This window comes from Lonchura striata, chromosome 3 (genome assembly GCF_050655825.1).
Source record: "Lonchura striata isolate lonStrDom1 chromosome 3, ASM5065582v1, whole genome shotgun sequence".
Lineage (NCBI taxonomy): Eukaryota > Metazoa > Chordata > Aves > Passeriformes > Estrildidae > Lonchura > Lonchura striata.
The window spans coordinates 96,048,833-96,074,752 of record NC_140705.1 but is presented as its reverse complement, the minus strand read 5'-3'; the positions used below and the strand labels follow the sequence as shown (position 1 = coordinate 96,074,752).

The following is a 25,920-nucleotide window of genomic DNA, read 5'->3' as shown; positions in this document are numbered from 1 at the left end:
AGGAGGAGCCAAGAGGAGGGCTACTGGCCCGAGGCACTTCCCACGTGCTGGGCTGTGGGGTACAGATGCTGGTGGATGGCAGTGACTGCCCAGACTCAGCTCCTGGTGACAGGGTCTGGTGCCCTCCTCGGAGCAGGGAGTCACTGTTTGCTGCCTGCACTAACCCTGGCAGGGAAGTGCCCACTGTCCTCCAATGTCACTGCTGGGAGCAGCAATAGGAGTAGGGCAGAACATTCTTGTTGTTGCTTTAGGTTTGATCCATCCTGAGATCAGTGGCAGCCAGACCCAGCCATGGCTCGGCCAGTGGTGGTTCAGGCTTGGGCCAGTGACAAGAGTGTGACCCTGACATAAGGTAATGCTGCCACTTGCACACATCTCCACTGCTGCCCATGTGAGACCCCACAGCCGTCCTGGTGACCGCATCAGGGCCTGGTGCCATGAGCTTGCCTTTATAAGGAGCCTCAGGCATCCCTCAGCCACAAGTGCTGGGCTTGCTCAAGCAGAAGATCCCTTCCCAGTGGCCCAGGCAAGAAAAGACAGTAAATTCAAAGCCAGTGTTCTGCACATGCAGATCTCTTCACTGACTGGAAGCTGACTGCCAGGCACCCGCGGGGTGCAAGGCAGTGATGGGAGTGTCCCACTCCCTTTGCTTGATTTCCCTTATTTTAAAACAGAGATAAAACGGTAGTCAAATTTTTCTTATGTCCCAGTGATGGGCCCAGAGCAGAGAAGGCTGCAGGGCTGCATTTGCAGAAGCATCTTCATGGTGCCATTTCTGCACAACATAAACAATATTAATATCTGTGCCTCTTTGTTTTGGCCAATCCTCCCAAGCTGTAGGTTGGATTTTCAGACTGGGAGCTCAGAGGCAGCGAGTCCGAACGCTTTGTAAGCACTCCCTCGTGTGGAGCTGCGCGATGGGACACGGCGAACAGCCCAGGAAAGGAAGAGGCTGGCTGGAGCCCAGAGGCGGCTGGAAGCCTCACTCCTTCCCCTTATTCCCACAGACCCCTGCAGGGGCGCGTCTGGACGTCTCCTGTGGATGCAGAATTAAAGAATCCTGCGAGGTTTGTGTTTCATTACCCTCGTCTTGCATCCTCAACAGGCACTGGGTACAACGAGCAGCCTCTGGCAGAGGGCACAGGCGCTGATCAGAGCCTCTGACTTTCTCCAGACTGCTTCAGGTGCGGGCCAACCCTGTCCTGGGTGCATCAGGCACAGCATCGCCTGCTGGATGAGAAAGGGGACTGTCCCCTCTGCTCTGCACTGGGGCAACCTCACCTCGAGTGCTGGGGGCAGTTTTGGGCACTGCAATGTAAAACAGACATTAAAATGATTAGAGAGTTTCCAAAGGAGGGCTACAAAGATGGTGAAGGGTCTGGAGGGGAAGCCATGTGAGGAGCAGCAGAGGCAACTTGGTCTGTTCAGCCTGGGCAAGAGAGGCCCCATAGCGGTCTGCAGCTTCCTCACGATTAAAGCAGTGGGGGAGACACTGATTTGATCTTTTGTCTGTGGTGACCAGTGACAGGACCCCAGAGAATGGCTCTAAAGCTGTATCAGGGGAGCTTTAGGCTGGATATTAGGAAAACTTTCTTCACTCAAGAGGGTGGTGGGGCACTGGAACAGGCTCCCCGGGGAAGCGGCCACAGCACCAAGCCCGACAGAGTTCAACGGGTGTTTGACAATACTCTTGGGCATTGTCTGGGGCTGTCCTGTGCAGGGGCTGAAGTTGGGCTTTGATGATTCTATGTGTCCCTTCCAACTTAGACTATGCTATGATTTCGTAGGTTAATTCAGCACTAACACCAATACAAGTCCGTTCTTTTAAACCAGGTGCAGGTGTTCAGCCCGCAAAATCGCAGGCTGCCACTGGCGAGGGCTCCGGTTCTGCTCCGAGTGCCCTTTCCCTGCGATTCCACACTGTGCGGCCGTGAGGCTCGCGTGGGGCACGGAACAGCAAAAGCACCGCCCGCATTTTGGCCACATTTCCCCTCTGTCCCACTTTCCGCAGGCTCTGGCTGCAGACTGCTGGAGCCGGGGAGGACGGGGCCGGCATCGCCGGGTGTCGCTGCGGCCGGCACGGCCCGGAACGAGCGCCGGAGCGCAATCTCCGCAGCACGGTCCGGGGCCGCTCTGCGCCGCCGCTCTGCGGCCTCGGCGGGGCGGGGCGGCCGCCGCGCTCCGCCCCGGGCCGCCCCCGCTGCCTGTGCGGGCGGCGCGATGGCGGTGGCCGTGCTGCGGCCGCTGGACGCGCCGCCGGCCGAGCTGTCGCCGGCCACGGCGCTGCTGCTGGCGCCGGCGGGGCTGTGCGCGGCGCTGCGCGGGCGGGGCGGCGCGCTGGTGCTGGCGGTGCGGCCGGCGGGGCGCGGCGGGGCGCAGCCGGTGCTGCTGAGCGCGGTGGCGCTGGAGGCGGGCGGGCGGCGCGGCGCGGAGCTGTGGCTGCGCGGGGCGCTGCTGCGGCGGCTGGGGCTGGCGGCCGGCCGGAGGGTGACCGTGTGGCCCGTGCGGCGCCCGCCGGCGCTCGCCTGGGTGCTGCTGGGGGCGGCGGGGCGGGCGGGGAGGCTGGCGGGCGGCGCGGTGCTGGCGCGGCGGGGGGAGGCGCTGCCGGGGCCGGGTCCCGGGCCGGGCCCGCTGGTGCTGGAGGCGCGCCCGGCGCTCCAGGGGTTGCTGGGCACCGGGACGCGCACCGCCCTCGCGCCGCCGCCCGCCCCGCCGGGCTCCGCCCGCGGCCGCCCGCCGCCCGCCGCCGCGCCGCCCCTCGTCTCCCGCTTCGCCGCCGCCGCCGCCGCCGGGCCGCGGCTGCGGGCGGTGCCCGGCGGGGCGGGCGGCGGCGGGGCGGAGGTGTGGGTGAGCCGGCGCGGGCTGCTGGCGCTGGGGCTGTTCCAGGGCGAGTGGGTGCGGGTGGGCGCGGAGGGGGCGGCCCGCGAGCACCTGGCGGCGCTGCTGGCGCGGCCGCCGCCCTGGGAGTACCCGCGGGCCGCCCGGCGCGGCCTGGCCGACGGCACCGCGCTGCTGGCCCCGGCCCTGGCCTTCAACCTGGGCTGCGACCCCGCCGCCCCCGCGCAGCTCCGCCTGCAGGTGAGCCGGGGCCGGGCAGCCCGGGGAGCGGGCCCGCGGCGGCCGCGGCTCACGGTGCGCCCCGGCCCCTCCGCAGAGGTACGAAAGGACCGGCGCCGCGGATGGGAAGGGCAGCCGGTCCGTGCTGTCTGTGCCCCCGTTCGCCAAGGAGCTGCAGCTGGAGATCGTCTGCTCGCCGGCCTACAGCACCCGGGGAAGCTACGACTGCGTGCTCTACAGGCACTTCGAAACGCCGCGGTGAGCTCTGCGGGGCGGACTGTGACATGCACAGTGTGCGTGTGCCACACACCGGGGATGTGCACGTCGACGCCCCTAGGGCAGGTGCTGTGTAGTTTTAGAATATCCCCTCGCATTGTCTTATGACGAGTATGCTCAGCTTGGACACAACACTTCTTGTCCTGTCCTTCAGAAGTCATCTTCAAGTTTCCTGCCTCATGATTCACCATGCAGTGGTGAGGGCTTGCAAGTGCAGCCCACAAACCTCCCCTGTGGGCCGTGTTTATAATCTCAGTTTTCAGCTGAGTAGTCTGGAAACTGGTTGTGTTGTCACCTTCTCTTTTGATGTCTGCGCCTGAGTATCTTTCATATGGCTTCTAAGGCTATCTGTTGGAATGATCCCCAGCTATTCCAGAGATAAGGTGGAGATTTTGTCTGAATGAGACACTATAAAGACACTAATTTTCTTTGCCATTCCCACAAGCCTTCCCCTAGCAGTCTGGGTATGCCTGCTTCCATCCAGTGTGTGCTAAATCTTTCAGTGGCTATTGAAAGTTTTATTTACAGACAAGGAATGAGTCAGTATGAATAGTTAAATTATTTTCTGTAAAAACACTTGCGACGGAGGGCAGGGAGGGCACACAACCAGAAGGATTTACTCTCTTTCACTGGTGAAACTCTCTGGGTTTTTTGTAGGCTGGTCCAGGAGGGAGACATCCTGTGTGTTCCAACATTTGGAAATGCTGAGTTTATAGAACTAAATGCAGACAAGTTCCTAAGGTAGGTCAACGAACTGTGGCTCTATTACTTGATACCAGAAGAGCAGAGATACTTTTCCACGATTGACTCTCTTGAAATCAGACAGTTTATTCCATTCTGACATGTCCCTGGATTTTAGTGTTTTATCTGTCAATATACTGGGAAGAAGGAAATGTTTTTGTTGGATTATGGAGGGCTGAAGCTAAGAGGGAGGCCTCTGTTAGCTCATTCGAATAGTCAGGAAGGGAAGAAAGGAAAACAAGAGGTAGAGCCACTGATGGGAATAAAGAGTGAAGAGGAAGGAGTGGCCTGAGGGCAGTCAGAGCCACATAAAGAAAGCAGAGTGGGAGCTGGACTCCTCAGTTTGTGACAAACAACAAAATATAAGCCCTAGGAGCTCATGTTAGAAAACCTTTCTGTTTGGCCACCAGTTCTGCCTTTCTTGGTTTTGCTCATGTGGCTTTAGAACAGTTGTGCTAAATGGGAGAATGTCCCCTTTGTATCAGGATGCTCCCAGTGGCATTCCCAACATTCACATTGGATGATCCTTGTGCATATTGCAAGAGGACAAGAGTTTCTCTGCTTACCTGTGCTTATCAGCTATCTTCTTGTTGACATTTGTATTGTTCCTTCCTTCAAGATCTTGGCTAAGCAGTTTAGAGTGCTTGTTTTTTTCCCTGTAGGTGGCCAGAGCTTTATTTCAAGGTGAAGAAGGTCATAGGCATGGTGGAAGACGAGCAGTCCGAGGGTTACCTGGTGGACACCCAGAATACGTCTGTCTATCTGGTGAGATGTTAGTAGAGAGCAGAGAGAGGAAATCTGAGGCTGAGCTTGCACTGTGGATGACAAATGTACCTGTGGAGGCTTGTGCCTCCTGCCATTGGAAAATGACATTTCAGGACAGATTTTGCCACTTGGCACCTGTCTTTACTTGGGTGCTTTTGCATTCTTGCAGGTGGGTTCAACAAATAGCGCTGTGCCATCTGCCCCAGCCTATAACAGCAATGAGTTCTGGAGCAGTTTGTCTCCTGCGGGACTTTCTGATGTCGTGAAACAGCTCTGCGATGCTCTTCGGCCTCACCTGAACCGTCGGTGAGTGAGAATTCCATGGAGTGAGCCCTGGCAGAGGGGGGGACCATGGCCACAGGGAAACCTGACAGGGGTCTGTTACAGGGCCAGTGCACTGAGCGGCGTGGGCAGCGTTCTCCTCTCGGGGCCGAGCGGCAGCGGGAAGCTGCTGGCTGTCAGAGCTGTGTGTAGCTGCCTCAACCTCCACCTCTTCAAGGTAATTCTTCCTGTGGCCGGTGGATTGGTGGATTTACAGAGAATTATGGAAATGTTTTTTTAAGTCGGCCCTGCCAAAAGCCCTGCTGCAGCCATGACACGAATCTATCCAGGAGCTGCTTCCATGTGCAGATGCAGACAAGTGAGGCGCAAATGATGCTGAGATCTTCTTTAGCTGAGAGGGAAAAGAAAAGCAGCTCTTGGTTTCACGTACCAGACCCGGCTCAAAATCTTTTGGCATGTAAAACAGCTGCTGTGTAACTGTGTTCACATTCACCACATCCCCCTGCCAAGAACAGTGAAGTGGCAGGTGAAATTCACTGGAGTTGGTTTTATGTGGAATATGATATAGTTCCAGCTGACTGTCAGTATTAAGGATTTCGTTTTATGGCAATGGCCCCATGGAAACTTGTGCTCTGCTCTTCATATGTGTAAAAAATCAGATCACATTTTATGAACAAACTCAGGAGTGGATGCTGTTGCTGTGCAAATCCATGTCTTGACAGAGATTGAACATCATGCACAGTTCTGGTCTCCCCATCACAAAAACATAAAACTGAACTGGAAAAATTTGGAGAAGGACACTGGGTAAGATCAGGGGTCTAGGCCAGTTTCTTTGTGGGGAGAAGCTGAATAAATTCTTCAGCTTGAAAAATAAAGAATTTAGAGATAGTTTGATACAAGTTTTTACGAGATCTTTTTGAAAGAGATTTTTCACAAGAGCTTGAGAGGTCAGCAGAGCATGGAAGGTGTTTCCTTTTCTCTGTGTCAGCACAAGGCCAGATGAAGCCAGTCGTAGCAAGCAAGCTAAAGGAGATGTTTCTCTGTGTAGGTCAGAGTATTTGGATGAGAAATCTACTGTTACAAAACCACTTTTGACTGGGAAAAGCCATTTTGATGGGAATGGTATGTGCCTGGATGGCCAAAATGAGGTCTAGCACCTGCCTCTGTCCAACACAAAAGGTTCTGGAACCAACAGTCTTCAGTGATTTGTTAAAATTTCTATTTTCCTGCAGCATACCTTTTTTGTTCACTCTGACAGTCTGGGATTATCTCCCAAATGCTTTCATTTCTTTGAATCTGTAGAGATACATTTGCAAAAATGAGAGGAAGTCACGTAGTGACTTTTCTAGGAGGCTTTTTGAAATTCTGGAAGGATGTGGAAGAAGAAGAAAAACGGAAAAAATAGGGCTGGAAGATTCCTCTTTTTGTGGAGGGAAATTGTGGGCTTGCTCCTTCTTTTGGTGGATATTTTTAGAGTAAACTCTCTTCCTGTTCTTTTCTCTCCAAGTAAAGCTGTAACACTGCAGTGGAGCAGCTAGATAGTGCCTTGGCCCGCTGCTGTGCAGCTCATCTGGACATGATCCTTTGTGGTGCAGAGCTCTGACTTTTCGGAAGATGTGCCAGTGCTCTTGGGATCCAATGCAGGATTGCAGGGATTTCACAGGACCTTCAGATCCATGTTTAGGATGTGCTTGGGAGCACTCTGTCACTGCCATGTCCTGTCAGGTGGCCTCAGGTTCTAGTGGGGTGTGTGTGCAAGGCTACAGCTCTGGTTTCAGGGTTGTGTGCTGCTTTTAAAGACTAACACAGTTACTGTTAAAGACAGAAACATTTTCTGAGCATCTTACTCTCCTACGCCAGCTTTTACAATCTCCCCTCCCTTTCTCACTGATTGCAGTGCTTACACTGCCATTCCCCTGCTCTTCCCTTTCTCTGACTGTTGTGTCTACCAGCCCACCAAGACACAGTAATTCTTCCTCACTCTAATGTCCACCACTTGATGATAAACAATTTTTTGTCCTTTCTCTCTGCCTTTCAGTTCTTGCATACAGACACTGCTGCCATTAGGCCTGTCACAGCCCTAACTCCTGGGTTTTTTCTATAGTACATGGAGCACAGGAGTTCCTCTGCTCTGTGTCCCTCTCCTTACCCTTTAGGGAGTTGTTGTCCCTGCTTCAGGCTGCCTTTTGTGAAGATGAAACTCAGGGAATCCTGGAGATGGTTTGGGTCTCCCTGGACAACCTCGCAGCACCAGGAGGCAGCACTGCCTGTTCCCAGGCTGCTGTTCAAGGCTCACCAGTCACCTCTTCCCTTGGATGACTTCATCAAGTGTTTGCTTTGTAAACAGTGTCTGGGCCTCTGGCCATCTATAACTTCCCCCCAAACACCCGTCACCCTTGCCTTCCTCCTGCATACTGGTTGAGCAGTTTCCTGGGCCTCCTTCTCTACTAACTGCACTATTCTGCAAGGTGCTTTGTTCTCCCTGTCTTCCACAGCTCTCACCTCCCTTCTGCCTTAGGTTGCTGAGCTGTGATATCCACTGTATCGATTTCTGTGGTCCCTTTGCCTCACTTTTTTCAGATAAGACCCTCCTGTCTACCTCACCTCTTGTAGAGAAGGAAGAAACAGCCATTTGTCCATGCTAAGGCATCCAGAATGTGCCTATTTTGAATATGACCTGAATGTGTCTCTGGAAAATACCGAGTTTGATCTCCTCTGAGCCCTGAATTGCCTGTGGAAAGCTTTGTGGAATGTTGTCCTAGGCCCCCCAGCCGTGCATGTTGCAATTGCCTTGTGTGGTGTGTCTGGCAGGTCGATTGCGTCAGTTTGTGCAGTGACACCAGTGCAGCCACAGAGGAGAAAGTACAGGTGGCCTTCAACCAGGCCCAGCAGTACCAGCCCTGTGTGCTGCTGCTGAAAGACATCGAGGTGCTTGGCAGAGACCGAGATGGGCTCGGGGAGGACGCCAGGGTCATTGCTACTCTGAGGCAACTGCTCCTGGACACAGACCCAGCACTGAGGTATGGACCTTGCACGTTTGCTATGGGCATCCCAGGTAATTGCTTCTGCCGAGGGAGAGTGAGTTGGCATATGTGATGATAATGTAAGAGGATATTTCCACAGAGCTGAGACCATGCACTGTCTCGTTTCTCCCCACAGCTACCCTGTCCTGGTGATTGGCACAACCTGCAAGCCCCAGAATGTTCCCACAGATGTGCAGACTGCTTTCCTTCATGAGGTGAAGATTGAAGCCCCTTCAGAGGAGCAGAGGAGGTTGATGCTGAGCATGCTGACTGCCAGCCTGCCTCTGGGCAAAGAAGTGAGCCTGTCCAAGCTGGCCCGCAGGACTGCTGTGAGTAAAACCACAGCAGCATGTGGGGATGGGCAGGCTGGGAGTGCTGGGCCAATCTCCTCTAGCTGGCCTTGGAGAAAGGGGTAATGCCCACAGCCCAGACAACTTCTTCAGTGGTTAAAGACATCAGCTTTTTAGTGCAGATTTCTAGTGCCTACAGACTCCACCTTTTGCAGAGGTGTTGGCTGATGTTCAGCTCTGCTACAAAAGAAATAAATGAAGCTAGAGCCTTTAAGCAAGGAGCAGCTCTGCAAGGAATTTTCCCCCATACTTTTAATGGCCTAGGTGTAGCTGTGGTGAAGGACTGAACTGATGCTCTTTGTTTCCACATTCACAGGGATTTGTGCTGGGAGACTTCTGTGCCTTGTTGTCCCACAGCAGCCGGGCTGCTTGCACCCGCATCCAGGCCTTGAGGTAGCACAGGCAGCAGGCCAGGGAGTGGGGAGGGCAGGGGCTGCAGTCAGTAGTGGGGCAGAGCCTGACTCCTTTCCCTTTCTTTCCTCACCAGTTTTCCAGGCGGACTGAGTGAAGAAGTGGAGAGGGATTTTTGCACTGCAGGGTTCCCGGTGCTTGAGGAGGATTTTAGTGCTGCACTGGACCAGCTGCATGACGCTCACTCACAGGCAGTGGGAGCCCCAAAGGTGAGATGTTGGGGCATAAGGGGGGGGGTTCTGCAGAGCTCTTGGCTCAAGATGCCCGTCACAGATCTTGCAGGGCTATGTTCTAACATATTGCTTCCTGCTCTGTCCTTCCATGTATTCCCTCAGCTTTCAGTGGGAAACAGTCCTCTGAACTTCCCCCCATCAATTTTTACCCTCTTGGCTTGGAATTTTCCAGGAAAGCTCTTGCAGTGCTAATTGCAGATGACTTAATTGGCTGGTGCTGGAGGGGTGCCAGCTGTGCAGCTCAGCCTCTTGGGGGCAAAGGCTGCCTCCCTGAGATCTCCCCAGCCACCTGGCCTGAGGGAACAGAGAGGCTGTGGCACAGGCTGCTGAGGGAGTTTCTCCACATGTGTGATAAGTCTTAGACTTGATCTCTGGCCTTGGATGCTGCTTGAGCTGGCATGGACTTTTCTGACAGACAGGCAATTTGAACAACTTGGGGTTTCTTCTGGGAAAGTGACACAGAGAGTCTGAGAAAACCAGCAGTCAACTTCTCAGAAGGGGTCTGATCTTTCTCTGGCAGGTCAGCACCCAGGGAAGCAGCATTTGGGGTAACTGGTTTGGCTGGGTAATGTGGTGTTAGGACCAAACAAAGTGATCAGAACTTCTTTTCCATGCCCATGAGTGCCAACAGCTGAGTTCAGTACAGGACAGGAAGCCTTGGCCTTGGAGCAGTTCCTCTGGCACCTTCTCCAACTGCCCACTTAATTAATGCAGTGAGCTCTGTAAGACAAATAACCACAGAGCATGCTCGGCAGTGAGCTGTGTGAATGGGAGCTAATTTTGTTTGTATTTTACATTCCTTTATTGATTTCTTAGTAATTGGTTGAGGTCAGGAAGCCCATTAGCAGACCTGGATACTCTCAACATACGTTGCTTTCAGTTCCCTGCTTGCACTTTCTGGTTCATCACACATTTGTCTGCACTTACACCTGAGCCTTCTGGAGAGAACTGATTCCAAACCTCCACTTGTTAACAGTGCCTGCACCATGTCTTAGACCTACAATGTGCTTCCCTGAAAACAGTCTTGCTGCATTTTTCCAGCTCCTGTGCTCATGTCTGTAGAGCTCTTTCTAGCAAGGCAGAATGAGCAAAAGTGCAGAGGAGGGGGGCAGGTTTTCCATTCATTGTCACTGCAGAAGGGCCTGTGATCTTTTGCTTTTAAAGTTGGTTTTTTTTTCAGAAATTCCTTGTTTTGTGTGACCTAATTTTCCTGGTGGACAGCTAAAGGAATAAAATAACATAATTTCCAGTAGTGAAGGAAGGAGATGCAAATTGGCTGAGGGGGGAAGAAGTTTGCCCTAAGCTATTTTTAAACTCCCCACTTGTGCTGGCACCAACAGCCAGCAGGTTGGGGGGGAAGTGTGGTGCTTTCCCAGGAGAGCTGCTGTGACTCTCAGGAGGATGCATATATGCTGTGGTATTCTAACTATTCCTAAAGTGATGAGCAGAGCAGCATTGTGCTCTGGGATAGTTTTGCTCAGCATTGTATAACCCAAGAGGCTTTGGCTCACCCATCTCAGGTTTGGTTTCTTCTCTCTTGTTCTCTGTGACCCCTCACATGTCACATAGACCCCATCCCTATCTATTTCTCATGAGCATACATGGACTTTGTTCTTGCATCCCCCCCACTTTCAAGAGCAGTGAGTGGTCCATACACTGTCCTGCAGGATGTCTCTCCCTCACATCCTCCTTGCCATCACAGAGGTCCTGGCAGCCCAGGTTCTGTCCCTCTGCAAGGTGTGAAGCCCTTGCACAGTCTCACCCCTGTGGGGGACAAGGTGTCCTAAGCACATGTCACTCGTTGTTGCAAGATCCAGATTCCCTTTTTAAATTTTTTTTATTCTTATTTTACCTTTCCTCATGCATCCCAAAGGCTGTCTGCAGCAAGACTCTCTCCCCTCAAAGCTGCAGGCACCCCTGGCAGATTCTTTCCCTGGGGTATTCTTGCTGATAGATGATACAAGGGGCAGTGGAGGATTGGAGATGAAGTGCACTCTGCGAGTGCAGTGTGCCTGGGGATGTGTTTGTACAGTTTGGTTTCTCTCTTGCAAAGCTCAGAAGAGGGGAAATGTGGATACTGGAGCTGCCCAGGAGTGCTCGGGGCTCAGGAGTAAGTGCTGACAAGGATTCTCCCTCTCTTGGCAGATCCCCTCAGTGTCCTGGCAGGATGTTGGTGGGCTGCAGGAGGTGAAGAAGGAGATCCTGGACACTATCCAGTTGCCCTTGGAGCACCCAGAGCTGCTGTCGTTGGGTCTGTGCCGCTCTGGTCTGCTGCTGTATGGGCCACCAGGGACAGGAAAGACCTTGCTGGCAAAAGCTGTGGCAACCACATGCACCATGACATTCCTTAGGTGAGAAATGTGAAGGGGGTTCACACAATGGATCTGACTTCTTCCTGGCAGGGGATGTGTGTCCTCTAATTGACATTTTCTTCTCCCTGCCCCACAGCGTGAAAGGGCCAGAGCTCATCAACATGTACGTTGGGCAGAGCGAGGAGAATGTGCGCAGTGGTGAGGATGTGCATCCTGCTCCTGCACAGGGGGAGATGGGGCTTTTCTGTAGTGCTGCAGGGAAGGAAGCAGTGCTTAAATCCCCCTTCCCAACTCCCACCCACAGCTCTCAGCAAGGCCTTGAACCCAGCTGTCTCCTACAGTCCGTTCCCTGCTCCCTGCAGCTTCCCCTCCTGCTCTCTCTGCTCCTGTTGCTCCTGTCCCTGGTGTTGCTGACAAGACAGCAGCTCCTTAGAGACACAGCTGAGCCTCAGGGCCCATCCTGCTTATCCTGCTGCCTGTCCACAGCCTATTGAGCCACTCAGGTGGGAGCAGTTGGTGGTGGTGATACAGTGGACATCAGGTTTCCATCCACAGCTCTTCCCTGCTGGGAATGTAGCAGATCCTATTGCTGTTGACTGCTTCTCCATGTCGTTTTCACCTTTTGTGCTGTCTCCTCAGTGTTTGCCAGAGCCAGGGCAGCTGCTCCCTGCATTATCTTCTTTGATGAACTGGATTCCCTGGCCCCCAGTCGTGGGCGAAGTGGAGATTCAGGGGGTGTCATGGACAGGTGAGTGAGCATCGGGTGTCCTTGGGAGAGCAGGATTCCTGCCTCAGTTGCAGGCAGTGCATGAGATTGCCCTGAAAGGCAGAGTCCATTCCACCCCTCTTTCTGTTTTTTCCCCTCTCTTCTCTCTTCAGCTCTCAGCATGGCCTGTCTCTTCTCTCTGAACATTAGTACTGCTGTTTGCATTGCCTCAGGTTCCCGATTGCCCAAGCTAGTTGTGCAAACATTTGGTTAAGACAGTCTCCTCCATCTGCTTCTGTGGCTGCCAAGTGCTCCCTTTGGCCTCTCCAAGGTCATCCTTCACACCCCTGCTGTTCTGTCCTCCTATTAGCTGCTGTTTCCCTGTGGTGGGAAACCTTGCAGCTGTTTATGGTGGAAGCAAAGAGTGTACAGCTTAGAGATACCCAGAAACAGGGTTATTTTCTCTAGGCCTCCTCTGCTTTTCTGCTAAGCTGGCAGTCCCCATCCAGTCTTCTGTACTGAAGGACTGTCTGGGATTTATTCTACTTTGCAGTGAGCTCACGTGCTTAGTGGCTGTGCTAATGGAGAAGTCTGGATGGCCCATGTAAGGGCTCTTCAGGGAAGAGAAATAGGAACTGAAGTCCAAGAAATGGACCTGCCAGTGGCCTCACTTCTTCCTTTTCCATTGATGGCTGAGGGAGACACTGGGTGACTTGCCAAGGCCTAGTTCTAAGTATCCTGTCTTGCTCCCTGCAGAGTTGTCTCACAGCTCCTTGCAGAGCTTGATGGCCTTCATTCCACCAGAGAGGTGTTTGTCATTGGAGCTACGAACAGGCCTGACCTCTTGGACCCAGCTCTTCTACGGCCAGGCAGGTATGTCACATCCTGCCCTGCCTCACTCCAGGGGGGTTCCCCTGAGCTCCTCAGGCCGTGGTGAGCAGGACTGTGTCCCCACCATGTTCCCTCTACAGAGATTGTTTGTGAAGGCCCCTGGCTCACAGGAAGCCAAGAGGAGGCTGGTGCCTGTGGCTGTAGAAGTAGCATAAGATACCACGGCTTGTTGCCCCCACCATATTCTGGTTACCGCCCCAGCAGCACAGCAGGGCAATGAGGGACCTGCTGTTGCACCAAACAATGGCAGGAATTGGTGCCCCAGGGCTCTTTCTGCACAGCTGCCCCCCACAGTCCTCAAGCCTGTGACTTGCTTGTCCTGGGGCAGCACTTTGTATCTGCTGTTGTTGGACCCTGTGTGGTTCCTGTCAGTCCATTTCCCCAGCCTGCTGCTGTCCCTCCAAGCAGCCCTGCCCTCCAGCACATGGACTGCTTCAGGCTCTGTATCATCCATGAACTGGACAGCAAAAGGAGCTGTCCCAGGGCCACCCTTCAGCTCCTGGTGCACAGGGTTGAGCACTTGTGTCAGGTTTGCTTTGGCCTGTTCCCAGCTGCCTTCTCTCTTCTGACAGGTTTGACAAGCTGGTCTACGTGGGCATCAGTGAGGACCGGGAGTCGCAGCTGCAGGTGCTGAGCGCCGTCACCAGGAAGTGAGTGACCCTGTGCAGTGTCCTCCCACCACCCTCCAGGAGGTCACAGCCCTCCTGGGGCTGATGCCTAGCATGCTCCATCTTGCCTTCATGTCTGAGCCCTGGGGAGCACCTGAGGTCACTGAGCCACAGCCAGTGGGTAGGGCAGGAGGACAGAGCAATTTCCAGAAACTGAGCTTAGACTTTTTTCTACAAGATGGGTGAAGCTCAGCCTCCCTGTCCAAGTGGAGGGATTGGTAGACTTTTCCAGCCACTGTGGTCTTCTTAAGGAGTTCAGCCAGATCCTGATGGTGTAGTTGAGATTGCAGCGCAGCTGCAGGACAAGAAGCTCCCATTTGATTCCTGAGAGTTCTGCTGTTTTCCAATCCTGTGTGAAGGCAGCTCCGTTCAGTTCATTGCCTATACTCCTGTGGTGCTCAGGGGTGTTCAGATGATGATCTATGTGTCTTCCCAATCACTGGTTGTGTAGGATCGCTGAGCAGTAGGGTTTGGCTGCTTTTAGAGCTGCTCTGAGCTTCTGAGAGCATCTCTGGAGGGAGAAAAGCAAGCCCTGCAATTCAGATGCCACCCACCACAGCTGGGTGAGTGGCTGTGACTGCCTCTGCATGGACTCTATCCTGGATAGCTGTGATCACCTCTGCCTGTCACCCTAAGTTAGTAGGAGAGGTGAAGAGTGTGGGCTGGCTGCAAGCAGCTTGTCACACCCTGTGTCTTGGCCACCATATGCCTTCCAGCAGCTGCTGGTCATGCTGAAGGAGGCTCACTGTCTGCAGTGTGGATCTGATGGGGTGGTTTGGTGTTACAGTGGTTTGTACTCTGTCATTAAGCATGTTCTCTTCTAGCCCTGACTGGAGGTTGTTCCCAGGCATGTGGAGCACTTAATTTATTTAGGTGAGAAGTCAAGCACCAGTGGCATAAGCAGATGGTGTTCTAGAGAGTTCAGCCTGCATCCTTTGTGCTTCCTAGCCTGGAACCAGAGAGACCTAGAGAAGTTGTAGATGCTCCATCCCTGGACATGTTCAAACCCAGGCTAGATGGGGCTTGGAGCATCCTTGTCTAGTGGAAGGTGTCCCTGCCTATGGCAGGGGAGTTGGAGCTGGATGATCTTTAAGATCCCTTCCAGCTCAGACCATGCTGTGCTGTGGTGCTGTGATTCAAAGTTTCCTTTGATCCTGCTTAGCAGGAGAGAGGACCTTGCTGCAGGGATGTTTCAAAGAGAGGTGACTGAAAAAAACCAGTAAAGCAAACTTTTTTTTTTTGAGCATGCAGAGCACATTCTGGAAGTGGCTAAACATGGATACTCTGCTTGTTCTCGCCCAATCACATTGGTCTGTTTTTTCTTGGCCTTTACACCTCCATTTTCTCTCTTGGCAGGTTTAAACTGGATCCTTCTGTGAATCTTACCACCATCCTAGAAAAATGCCCAGCTCAGCTGACAGGAGCAGACATCTACGCCCTGTGTTCAGATGCCATGATGTGTGCTGTCAAACGCAAGGTGGAGTGGATTGAGGAAGGTAGGAGCCCTGCCCTTAGCTGTCCCAGTTGTTGGAGCAGCCCAGCATGGGGTAGGGAGGAGGGTAACCACTGCTGGTAGCTGGGCTGTGTGAAAAGATCCTCAGCAGCTTTGGGACTACAGTGCTGGGCTCTGGGTTATTGCCAGGCAGGCAGTTTCTGCACATGTGGTCATCTCCTATTCCAGTGCTTGGCCCCAGGGGGAAGGAGAGAGACACAGGTTTTCCTTGCTGTCTTTGATGGCTGGAGAGTGGGCTTTTGGATGTTGCCAGCTGCCCCCGTTCTCAGCCCTTTCATGTTGTTTCTGTCATGCAGGACTGGATACTGAGAAGTCTGCTCTGATCCTGACCATGGAAGACTTTCTGCAGGCTGCTGCCAAGTTGCAGCCATCAGTGTCTGAGCAGGAGCTGCTCAGGTACAGACTTATCCAGCAGAAGTTTGCGGCCTCCTAATGCTCAGCAGAGCTGGGACTGGAGAACAGGCACAAAGAGGCACCTGCCTGCTCTTCTCTGATGCCTCCTGGGCCCCCTTCTTTTGAGCTTGGGTGGAAATAGTGTCTGTGCAGTTTCCCAAGCCAAGGCCTGGTGGAAGTGCTACTCTGGTCATCCAGGAGGGTGGTGGCTTCTGTAAGAGTCCCTCACATATCAGCGGTGTGCTGTGGCTGCTGGGAACATAGCAGGGTGACTTCCTTGCTGGGACAAAGCTGTGGGCAGTGTAGTGGTGTCTCCATGGGTGACAGACCATTCATTGGTGGTGGAGCAAGGCTCAAACTGCACCTGGTTTGGCAGCAAGTGTAGGGCTGGAGGCAGCTGCTTCTTGGGCTGTCAGCCCCCAGTGAGAGGTGCTGGCCAGAGGGGCAGCAGGACCCAGGGCACTGCTGCTTCAGCTGGCTTGGACTTGACATAGTCTCTGAATAAATACAGGTTTTTTAGCACTAAGTGCTCATTGCCTGACCTCAAGCTATTGCTTCTGATGGTGTCTGTAGGCTCAGGAAAATCCCTGCAAAATTTTGGGTGGGCTGGGTGGTGCAGAGAGATCATTGTCCTGTAAGTAGAGAGGGAAGCACACCTGTGAACTAAACTGGGGCCACTCTCATCCTGCCAGAATGGCTGGAGCCCGTGGTGGATGAGGAAGGCGTGAGGGAGAGGAACTTGCCTGGCTCTGAGCTGAGCTCCCTCTGCAGAAGGAGCCCAGTTCTTGCTGGAGACACTGGGTGACAGGACATGAAGCAATGGGAGCAAGTGGCAGCAAAGGAATTCCCATTGGATGAGAGGAAAATCATGTCACAGGAAGAAGGGGAGCTTCAGCCTTGGAAATACTCAAACCTTGTTTGGAACAGCCTGGAGCTTCCCATTCTGCATAATTTGTGCTGAGTACCACTTGGCCCAGACCCCCTAAGGTCCTGTCTCACCTCCCTCTGCAGCCTCACAGCAGCTGCTGGTGGCATTGCATATCCCCTGCTTCCCAGCCTTTCCCAAGGGTGCTGAACAAATGGCACCAGAACTGTGTTTGGCAGCTGCTGTGGCCAGGTGCTTGCAGCTGCCCTCAGCTTTGTGCAGCCCAAGGAGTTGTTGGTGCTAGGTTTTGCCCCACCTGCTGTAGGCACTGATCCTTCTGACAGCTGGATCCCTGAGCCAGGCATAACTGTGAGGGCCTGCTCCCCCTGGAGCTCCTTTGCTAAGGGTTGGTTCCACAGCAGCTCCTGGCATTCCATGTGTGAGTTTGCAGCTGGTGCATGCCTGAAGCCCTGTGGCTCTGGCTCTGGCGCCTGAGCGTGTTCAGGCAGGGCTGTCCCTGACCGCACTGCTCTGTGCTGCTGGATTCTGGGCACCACTTCTTCCCCAGGGTGGAAGGGAGGGAGCTGCAGCCACAGCAGAAGCACTGGCGGAGGCTTCAGTGTAGAGCCTCCCCACTCTGGGAGCTCAAGTGGGGGAATGAGTATCCCTATATGGGACTGAGGAGTGTCAAGAAAAGGAGTCAGCACCTGTTTGGGAGGTGCACGTGAGAAAACAGGTTCCAGCACACTCCTGTGAGCAGTGCTGCAGAGACTCAGCTGGGATGTGCAACCACCTGGGAGCAGCTCACCCCTCCTTCCGCTTCAAGGGGGCCCTCAAGCCCCACACTGCTGGCACCTGCAGCCGGGGACTTGGCAGGGCGGCTGTGCCTGCACCCATCCTGTGCCACCCCCGGGCTGAGCACCTCCTTCCACAGAGTCCTGAGGAGTCAGTAGCCGTCCCCCTTGCCCCGTACCCTGCCCATACAGGGACACACGGACCATGATCTCAGGTAGCTCTCACAAGTGTTCTTAATTAAGGGGAGGGATCTCCCAGGTGGCTCTCAGCCAAGTCCCCACCCCCTGTTTGGACCCACAGCTGCTTGGAGCTCTCAGCCAACACAGTCCCATCTCTGTAGGCCCCTCAGCCTGTCTTCTTCACGACATGGATGAAGTAGCAGGGCACGTGGGCCTGTCCCGGTGTGTAGGGCTGGAAGTCGCCCAGGACGCTGTGCTGGCACTTTCCCTGGAAGGCACCTTTCAGCAGAGCTGTGAAGGCCTCCAGCCGGTGTGGGTAGTACGAGAGCCGAAACTTGCTGCAAGGAGGCAGTGCTGGTGAGGCAGGGGGACAGTGGGGCACAGTGCCAGCCATCCCCCCACGCCAGGAGCCACCTCTGCATCCCTCCTCACCTCAGCTCCGGGTCTGCCCCCACCTCAGTGGGGGGGACCTGCACTGTGTAGTCCAGGGTCACCATGTGTGCCTTGTTGTTCACCAGTAGCACTGAGGTGGTGATGTCCTTGGTCAAGTCACTCTGGGAGACCACAGGAGGACATATGTATCCTGTGGGGACTTGGTGACCCCCAGCCTGGGCACAGTCCTGCTGCCTGCCCTGCCTGGCCCCCTTTGGGACAATGGGGATGGGGCAGAGGGGATTGGGATGGGCAGGGTCTGCCAGCCACCGACCTTGTAGTAGATGTTCTTGCCGGGTGGTGCGCAGCCCGTGGCCAGGATGTGATCGTAGTTGCGGTGGTCAATGACCAAGACACCCCCGGGCCGCACCATGCTGGCGATGTTTCTCAGGGCCAACTTGTGGTCACTCTGGTCCCCTGGAGAGGAATCTATGGTGTCTCCAAGCACTGGCTGTACCCCGTGGCACAGCCCATGTGCCCTCATTTTACCCATACACACATACACATGCACACACACAGATACCTGACCCTACCATCTTGCCCCAAATCTCAGCTTGGAGAACCCACAGCCCCACCCATGGCATGAGCTCAGGCACGTTCTCAGCCTCACTGGACCAGAGCAAGTCACGTGGGAAACCCACCACCCACCTTTGTGGCACAAATCTGGGTGTGCCTCCAGCTGATGCACAAACCTCCACCATGACCATGGAACCCAGTGGGTGCATTCATGTCAACAGTCTGGGACAGTGGGGCCTCAGCTCCACCCTCCCTGGAGATGCAGCGTGAAACAGCAGCTCCACTGGGTGTAATCCCATCCCACTAATGCCATGACTTAGGACACGTTCTCACCTTGGTGGAAGGCACTGTGCACGCATAGGTGCTCCCCCTTCTCTCCCCTGCCCCAACTCACCTTTGAAATCAGGCAGGTGTGCAAAAGAGTTCCCGAGGCAGATGACTGCATCAAACCCATCCCCTGGCTTCTCCAGGTCCTTCTCCAGCGTGAGCCAGTTGGCCTCCTCGATGACTGCAGCACAAGGAAATGGATGAAGGTAGGGACACCCAACTGCCTCCCCTGCCTGCAAGACACCTTCCCAGCATTACCCAGCCCTTCCCAAACCCTTGAGGGTGTTGGCTGTGGCCTCTGGCCAGCAGCCAGACAAGCAAGGACCGTGGCTTGTCTGCTGAGCATCAGGCACTGTCAGGTCCCTGCAGCAAGGCCACCCGGCCAGCGGCAGTCCCAGATGAGCGGCCCGAGCACTGCGAGGGGCCATTGACATTGCTCTGGGGGACAGTGTCAGTGTCCTCAGGCCCCTCCCGACCCCCAGAGCCCCCGCACCCCATCGGTCGAAGGGCTCCTCCTTGCGCCGCTCCCAGCGCTCCTTCAGCGCGTACTTGAGCATCTTGTCGCTGGCATCGACGCTGGTCACCTGGAAGCCCTCCTCGAGCAGCATGATGGAGTCCACCCTGGGGACATGGCTGTCAGCGGGGCCGGGGGCAGCCGGAGGGGCGGGGAGGGGGCTTGGAGGGAGGGGGGCACTGGGGATGGCCGGGCAGGGGGAAGGAACACCTGGGAGGTGGGCGGGAGCGGGGCGCAGGGCCTCACCCGGTGCCGCAGGCCACGTCCAGGACGGAGCGGCAGCGGTGCTGGCGGAGCAGCGCCAGGAGCCAGCTACGGTACTCGGCCGTGCGGCTCCGCGTGTCCCCGATGTACAGCTGCCACACGCGGGCCGCCTGCCCGTCCGCGTACTGGTCCGGCAGCCCCTCCGCCGCCACTCCCAGCGACCGCGTCCGGTACACGCTGTCCACCATGCCGCCGCCGCCACGGACCCGGACACCGACAGCGCCGCGGCCCCTCAGCCTCGCTGCGCCGCGCCCCGCGCGCCCCGCCCCCGCGCGCCCGCCAATCCGCGCCGCGTCCGCCCCCGCCGCGCCGCCAATCGCCGCTCGCGCCGCGCCCCTCCCGGGCCACGCCCCCCGGGCCGCGGCCCCGCCAATCCGCGCCGCCCGGCGGCGCTCGCGCCGCGCCCCTCACGGCCCCGACCTTTGGCTCAGCGGGGCCAGGGCCCGGCGCGGCCCGCCCGCCCCTCGCCGGCCTCCCGGGCAGGCAGCCTGAGCCCGCACCCAGCAGCAGCAGAAGCAGGGCCGGCAGTGCCGGCGGCGACTCTGGGGAAAACGTCTTTATTTACAGTCCCGGCGGCGTGCGAGGAGCCGGCGGTGGGCAGCACTCGTGGCCTCCCGGAGCTAGAGCCTCCGGCAGGGATGCGGCAGGGCTGGGTCCGCGGCTCCGGGCCGCCTAATCGCGGGATAGCACCCAGGCTGGCAAGGCGGGGCCCGGCGCTCCGGTCCGCCCCGGGTCACAAGTCCCTTTTCCTTTGGTACCCATAGGCACAGCGGGGTGAAACCCCGGAGTGGGCGGCCCCGGGGGCAGGGGCTGCGTGCCTACAGCTCATCAGCTGGGCTGTGGGTGAGCGGAGCCTGCTCCTGGACCCCCTCCAGGGCCTCCCCTGTGTCCGGAAGGCTGGCAGCTCCCTCGCGCTCATCCTTCTGGCCCTTTTTCTTCTTTTTCCCGCTCTTTTTTTTGCTCTGCTTCTCCCCCACGCTTGCCAAATCACCCTTCTTGCCAGTCCACTTTTCTGCCAGGCAGCCTAGGGAAAAGAAGAGAAGAGAGGGACAGAGTGGGCTCTGGTGGAGAGGCAGGACTCCCCATGCTGTAGCAAGGTGCCCCTGCCCTCCTGATCATTCCTGTGTTATTTCAGCCCCTGGCAGCAGCCAGGACTTACTTGTGTCCTTTCCTTTTAGCACGTGGTTGGCACAGAGAAACTGGGAGAGATCCTCCATCTGGTGGTGCCTGTACCAATCTTCAATCACATCTTCATACTCTTCTACCAGCACATCGCACTAGGGCAGAGAGGAGAGCCCAGCTCCAGACAGGTGCTGGTGTGGCAGGACCAGGGCCAGGCTCCTGCCACAGGTCCTGCCAACATCCTGCTCCCAGCAGCACGGCCCAGGATGCTCTCCCCACTTCCACTCCTTCCACTCCTTGTAGGCTATGACCAGCCTACAAGGTCATAGCAGCCACTGAGGGCCAATCCCAGAGGGTGGGGTACCTGCTTTTTGAGGTCAGCCACCTCAGCGGAGGTCTCATTCCAGAGCTCGTAGGGGATGTCCATCACCACCTTGACACCCTTGTGCACCAGATTGTGCAGGGTCTCGAATGTCTCTGACATGCCCTGTGAGGGAGGGAGCAGCACTGCATGGTGAGATGGTGCTCCTCCTGCAAAGCCCCCACTCTCCCCTCCCAGTGTCAGCCACACAGCCCTGCCCAGCCAGCCATGCAGGAACATATGCAAAACAGATCCGTGGGGCATCAGTGTTACCAGGGGGAGTTCAAGTGGCAGCTGGTTCCTCTCTGCAAACCTGGTCCCAAACCCAAGAGGAAGACAGCCCCACGTTCCCTCCATGCAGGCAGGAGCCTGCCCAACAAAGACAGCACCCCACATCTGACTTGGGGGGTAGTGTGGCCTTGCATGCCAGGCACTATCAGGGGATCCAGAGGATGGGAACAATGGACCTGGTTTGTCACTTTGGCAGTGAAGAGATGGGTGAGGCACATTTGGGAGCAGGAACTGAAGGAACGGCCCTCACCTTTGCAAATCTGTTACTGCCACTCCTCTCCTTGTGCAGGTTGTAATCCAACAGCCGCTTGCAGATGTTCTCTGTCACCTCAATTAACCGAATGTCCCTGCATGGAGAGAAGGAAGGGCTCAGGCTTGGTGTGGGCCCCCAGCAACAGCCAGGGTGAGCCTCCCAAAGCCCCCAACTCCCAAACTCCCGTCCCATTCCCACTTACGACTGTGTGTACTTGACAGCAGAGCCCTTCCCGTCCAGGAAGCCATACTTGGTGTCGATCACCTCCTTGGTCTTGCCAGTCTCCTCAAAGGCAGATTTCAGCTCCACAGCTACATACTTGCACACTGTGGGAAGGAGAGAGCACAAGGGGTTTAGGGGGTGTCACTGTTCAGACAGGCAGCATGACAGAAAACCTGTGACAGCAGCAAGAACCAGCCCAGGAACTGGGCACACCAAAGCTGCTGTAAGCACAAAACACATTTTGGCTGTCCAAAGAAATAACCAGGAATGGCTCAGCTGCTTCCACAGGAGAATGCTTGAAGCAGGAGCACACAACCAATGTTTCAATGTCAACCAAATGCTGTGGCACAGCTGGAAGGCACATGGGTTCAGTTTGGCCTGCAGCTTTCCCCCCAAAAGCCTCTGCCTCCCTGCCACTCTGCTCTACTCCTTTTGGAAGAGCAAGGGGTCTTTTCGCAATGCAAGGGTCTTTTCGCAATGCAAGTCCAGTGCGGCTCAGAGCTTCTCCTCATGATGACAACACAAGGGGATGGGGGACAGCCCACCTGGTTCTGTGCTCTCAGTGCTGTGGGGACACTGGGGCTGTTCTGGGGACTGAGCAGCTGGCAGGGCTTGGTGGTGACAGGACAAGGTGCTGGCCATGACTTCCAGCAACACAACCTGGGGCTCTGCCTGCAGCAGAGACCACATAATCAACAGATTTAGAACACAGTGCATGGTTATTTTTATAAAACTAAAAAAAAGGCTTTATTTCTTCTGTGAAGAGCCCAACAGAGCTATAGAAACAGACAGCAGGACAAATATCTCAGGGGTTTACAAGTGGGAATGGGGAGGGATGGAAGCCAGGTATGGTGTGGCCATTCCTCCCCCAAAGATAGGGCCTCAGGAAGCTGGAGAAAGCTTTTTCCAGTGCTGTGGGGTCCTGTTTGTCAGGAGCTACCTCTTCTTTGAGCTCCACTTTAGGAAAAGTGCCAAGCTCCAGCAAGAATGGTCTGACAGCAATGAACCAGTGTCTTCTCCCAGGCAGTTATGTGAGTTGAGAGATGACCCAGGCAGGAAGAGAGCGAGGTGGCTTCTCCAGAGCTGCCATGCATGCACTGAGAAGCCCTGTGCACACCTCCTGCACAATCCTTTCTCTTTGGCACAAGGGGCTGGAGGCAACTGTGGCCATTTCTCAAATGGGATGATCTTTCCTTCCTGCAGACCCTTGGAGCTCAGATCTCAAGGATGTCCCCCTCCACACCACACCTGCTGCAGTGTCCCCACACATGCCAGGAGTGCCCAGTGCTGAGTCCAGTTATCCAAATGCTTCCTGCAGCTTTTGCTGTGCACTGACACAGGTTCGAAGCCTGGGCAGGAAGAGGAGCAGTGTGGTCAGTGCTTGCTCTGATGCTTCTCTGAGGTTACGCTGGTGCCACAGCAGAACTCGGACATCAGCATCTCCAGAGGTGCTTCCCCGGCAGGGAAAGCTTTGTAAAGAAGTCCCTAATTTTTTCACTTTCTCTTTGCTGTCCAGCTCCACGTGTGCCTGCACAACAAAGACAGAGAAAACCGCACCAGGCAGCAAATGCGCGTCATGCCCTACCCTGGACTGTCTGTGAACCGAAGGAAGCATCACGGAGACCAAACCGTAAGCAGCACACACGACCAGTGCCAGCTACGAACCGGCAGGCGATCAAGTGACTACCGGGAACAGCGATGCCCGCGGGCAGGAGGCGGGCAGAGGGACAGCCCGCGGAGGCGCAGCCCCGCACCAGTAACCCCGGCAGACAGCGGGCGGCGGCCGATCAGCCCGGTCCCCCGAGGCCCCGCTTACCCTCGCACTTGCTGGGCAGTCGCACCCAGTCCGAGTCGTCGCCCCGCGCCAGCGCCGCCGCCATCAGCAGCATCAGCAACGCTGCCCCCGCCGCCGCCGCCATGACTCCGCTTCCGGGGCGCGCTCCCGCCCCGCCACGCCCCGTTACCAAGGCGACCCCGCCGCGCCGGCCAATGGCGGGGGCGCGCGTGACCCGCGCGACCAATCCCCGCCGGCCGCCGCCAGCCAATCGCGGCGGCGCGCGGCCCCCGCCGCACCGCCCCCGGGCGGTCCCGCCGAGCGCCCGCGTGGGACGGGGCGCGCACGCGGCCGCGCCGCCCCTCGGGTACCCCGCAGCCCTGCGGGGGCCTCCCTGCCAATGGAACTCCGGAAACTTTCCCCCGCGAGGTACCTTGGGGCCCCTTCCCTACCTCTGGATAATTTGGGATCCCTTCCCATCCTCCAGGTAATTCCGGGGCCTTGCCAGCCACAGAAATGTGTCAGCTCCTCTCTTGTCCACCCAAACCAAGATTCCCATCCTGTACGTCTCCCAGCCAACACTGGGTCTCCTCTCTCCTCCCTTTGGGGGTCCCCTCTCTAGTCTCCAGAACATTTCCAGTGACTTCCACACCCCTACACCAAACCAGGACTTACCCTTGAGGCGTGGGCAGTTGCCCATGCCCTCAGCTCTGGGCGAGGAGAAGGGAAGTGAGAACAGCATCAGAGAGCAAGACTTTCAGCAACACCACACGGACAGCCATAAGCAGCACTGCCAAGGCAGGGGCTGGTGACACTGCAATGGAAGGGTGGGGTGATGCCTGCCACAGGCACCCCACTGCACCCACATCCTTTCCAGGCCTGCCATGGCACCACGTTTGGGCAAACCCGGGATCTTTACACATTCCAGAGACACTTCATGTCATCCTCATTCTGTTCCCGAGGGCAGGTTGGCTCTGACCCAGTTTCCCTATTCCTCCCACCAAGGTGAAGATTCCCTCCCTCTTCCTCAATCTCGCAACACTGGGAAAACCCATCCCAACCACCACATAGCCCCAGCCAAGCCACTGCCAGGGCTTTCTCCCTGGCAGCTGACATTCCCACCAGGCAGGGGCCAGAGACTCACCAGCTGTGCTACACAGCTCTGCTGCCTCCTCGTTGCCTGTGGGATGAAAGAGCAGCTGGGGAGGTGCTGGCAGCCCAGCACCAGGTGCATGGCAGGGCTAGCCACAAACCCCTTCCTGTGATTGGGACAGCAACGTTTGCCCCTAGGGCCTCACACCTGCTCCCTGCTGTCCCCAGAGGCCCTGCCGACCTCTGTCCTCAGGGGCCACCAATGCACCCACCAGGCTGGGCAGCAGAGGCCAAGGCAGGCAGAGAGGGTGGCAGCAGGGTCATCATACCCGTGATGCGGATGGGGCTGGAGCTGTGGGATGGGGAGGTCCTGTTGGCCCCCACATGGCAGGCAAGTTCCCTCTCACGCTGGGGGTCACTGGAAAGGAGGGAGACGGAGCAGACGGTGCCGCCATCCTCCCGGGAGGCCCCATAGGCAAAGGACTGCAGGATGCTACCATTCCCACCAGAGATCCAAACAGCATGGCCAGAACTGGGAGCCAGGTCTCTCACCACACACACCACCAGCTGCCGGCGCTGTCCAGCCACCACCATGCTCAATGGCTGGGTCAGTGTAGGCAGTGGTACAGCTGCCCTGCCAACTGAGAGAGACAAGGTTTGGGGCACTGCTTCCCTCACACATCCCACCCAGCACGGCTGCCAGCTCGGCAGAGCTCAGCCTTTGCATCCAGGCTGGGTGGCACCCGGCCTTTCTGCCTCCTGGGTTTGTCCCGGGAGTACTCACGGGGCAGGAGCGGGAGCAGAGCGGCAGCCAGCAGCACCCGGAGCAGCTCCATGGCAGCTGCAGCGCATGGGGCCACCAAGGGCTCAGCCCCCACCCGCAGCTCCAGCTGCACCGCCCACCGGCGCGGCGCCCCGCTGCCGGCGGTACAGCCCCGCTCCGCCCCGCCGGGGCCGCCGCTCCTTCCCGGCCGCGCCACGGAGCGAGTCCCGGCCCCGGGGGCGCTGCGGGCCGTGCGGGAACCGCCGGGCGTGCGGCACATCCGCACCTCTTCCCCGGGCACACCCCCACCGCCTCCCGCCTGCCGAGCCCCCAGAGCACCCCCCGGCCCAGCCGGCAGGTGAGGAAGAAACTGCACAAGAACTCTGGGCCGTACCACAGGGTACGGCTGTGCCCGGGACACACGCTCGGCCCTGCGGTGGCTGGGGCAGGCAGAGGGGAACGGACGACACCTGGGACAGGCTAGGGTGGCAGCTGCTGTGGACTTAAGGGGAGGACGAGCTTCAGTCCT

General features: G+C 56.7%; 4 protein-coding genes across 5 annotated transcripts; 1 reads left to right on the top strand and 3 right to left on the bottom strand.

Annotated features, from left to right (window-relative positions):
- Nucleotides 1-2,220: 2,220 nt before the first annotated feature.
- Nucleotides 2,221-16,147, top strand: PEX6 (peroxisomal biogenesis factor 6). Its single transcript, XM_031504272.3, has 17 exons — nt 2,221-3,078; nt 3,155-3,315; nt 3,991-4,074; nt 4,737-4,839; nt 5,009-5,145; nt 5,227-5,338; nt 7,933-8,141; nt 8,281-8,473; nt 8,811-8,887; nt 8,982-9,114; nt 11,284-11,489; nt 11,587-11,648; nt 12,090-12,198; nt 12,913-13,029; nt 13,620-13,697; nt 15,072-15,211; nt 15,525-16,147. Exons 1-17 carry the CDS (start codon nt 2,221-2,223, stop codon nt 15,659-15,661), a joined length of 2,916 nt encoding a protein of 971 aa, XP_031360132.3. The 3' UTR covers nt 15,662-16,147.
- A 1,344-nt stretch (nt 16,148-17,491) lies between these two features.
- Nucleotides 17,492-19,772, bottom strand: GNMT (glycine N-methyltransferase). 2 transcript variants are annotated; one of them, XM_077781925.2, is made up of 6 exons: nt 19,496-19,772; nt 19,229-19,356; nt 18,803-18,916; nt 18,167-18,309; nt 17,893-18,014; nt 17,492-17,814 (listed from the first exon to the last, which is right to left on the bottom strand). In XM_077781925.2, the coding sequence occupies exons 1-6, from the start codon at nt 19,699-19,701 to the stop codon at nt 17,595-17,597; spliced, it is 933 nt and encodes a 310-aa protein (XP_077638051.2). In that variant the 5' UTR covers nt 19,702-19,772; the 3' UTR covers nt 17,492-17,594. The 2 variants fall into 2 exon arrangements, with proteins under 2 accessions (XP_077638051.2, XP_021390536.1); XM_021534861.3 differs by having other exon boundaries at nt 17,492-17,798.
- A 282-nt stretch (nt 19,773-20,054) lies between these two features.
- Nucleotides 20,055-23,700, bottom strand: CNPY3 (canopy FGF signaling regulator 3). The gene is made up of 6 exons (XM_021534862.3): nt 23,579-23,700; nt 21,743-21,866; nt 21,538-21,634; nt 21,000-21,122; nt 20,673-20,790; nt 20,055-20,537 (listed from the first exon to the last, which is right to left on the bottom strand). Exons 1-6 carry the CDS (start codon nt 23,679-23,681, stop codon nt 20,332-20,334), a joined length of 771 nt encoding a protein of 256 aa, XP_021390537.3. The 5' UTR covers nt 23,682-23,700; the 3' UTR covers nt 20,055-20,331.
- Nucleotides 23,701-24,121: 421 nt separating this feature from the next.
- On the bottom strand, nt 24,122-25,491 carry PTCRA (pre T cell antigen receptor alpha). The gene is made up of 4 exons (XM_021534882.3): nt 25,413-25,491; nt 24,958-25,269; nt 24,681-24,716; nt 24,122-24,350 (listed from the first exon to the last, which is right to left on the bottom strand). The coding sequence occupies exons 1-4, from the start codon at nt 25,462-25,464 to the stop codon at nt 24,241-24,243; spliced, it is 510 nt and encodes a 169-aa protein (XP_021390557.2). The 5' UTR covers nt 25,465-25,491; the 3' UTR covers nt 24,122-24,240.
- Between the last annotated feature and the right edge of the window lie 429 nt (nt 25,492-25,920).

What these genes read in the sequence shown, in the direction of transcription:
- PEX6 (XM_031504272.3), top strand. Translation starts at nt 2,221, where the DNA reads ATGGCGGTGGCCGTGCTGCGGCCGCTGGACGCGCCGCCGGCCGAGCTG. An exon ending in TCAGGGGGTGTCATGGACAG is followed by an intron (nt 12,199 to 12,912) that starts GTGAGTGAGCAT and finishes TGCTCCCTGCAG; the next exon opens with AGTTGTCTCACAGCTCCTTG. An exon ending in GCTCTTCTACGGCCAGGCAG is followed by an intron (nt 13,030 to 13,619) that starts GTATGTCACATC and finishes CTCTTCTGACAG; the next exon opens with GTTTGACAAGCTGGTCTACG.
- GNMT (XM_077781925.2), bottom strand. Translation starts at nt 19,701, where the DNA reads ATGGTGGACAGCGTGTACCGGACGCGGTCGCTGGGAGTGGCGGCGGAG. An exon ending in GCAAGAACATCTACTACAAG is followed by an intron (nt 18,015 to 18,166) that starts GTCGGTGGCTGG and finishes GTGGTCTCCCAG; the next exon opens with AGTGACTTGACCAAGGACAT. An exon ending in GGGGCAGACCCGGAGCTGAG is followed by an intron (nt 17,815 to 17,892) that starts GTGAGGAGGGAT and finishes CTGCCTCACCAG; the next exon opens with CACTGCCTCCTTGCAGCAAG.
- CNPY3 (XM_021534862.3), bottom strand. Translation starts at nt 23,681, where the DNA reads ATGGCGGCGGCGGCGGGGGCAGCGTTGCTGATGCTGCTGATGGCGGCG. An exon ending in ACTGCCCAGCAAGTGCGAGG is followed by an intron (nt 21,867 to 23,578) that starts GTAAGCGGGGCC and finishes TCCTTCCCACAG; the next exon opens with TGTGCAAGTATGTAGCTGTG. An exon ending in GCTGTCAAGTACACACAGTC is followed by an intron (nt 21,635 to 21,742) that starts GTAAGTGGGAAT and finishes CTCTCCATGCAG; the next exon opens with GGACATTCGGTTAATTGAGG.
- PTCRA (XM_021534882.3), bottom strand. Translation starts at nt 25,464, where the DNA reads ATGGAGCTGCTCCGGGTGCTGCTGGCTGCCGCTCTGCTCCCGCTCCTG. An exon ending in TCTGCTCCCGCTCCTGCCCC is followed by an intron (nt 25,270 to 25,412) that starts GTGAGTACTCCC and finishes TGTCTCTCTCAG; the next exon opens with TTGGCAGGGCAGCTGTACCA. An exon ending in AGAGCTGTGTAGCACAGCTG is followed by an intron (nt 24,351 to 24,680) that starts GTGAGTCTCTGG and finishes CTTCCATTGCAG; the next exon opens with TGTCACCAGCCCCTGCCTTG.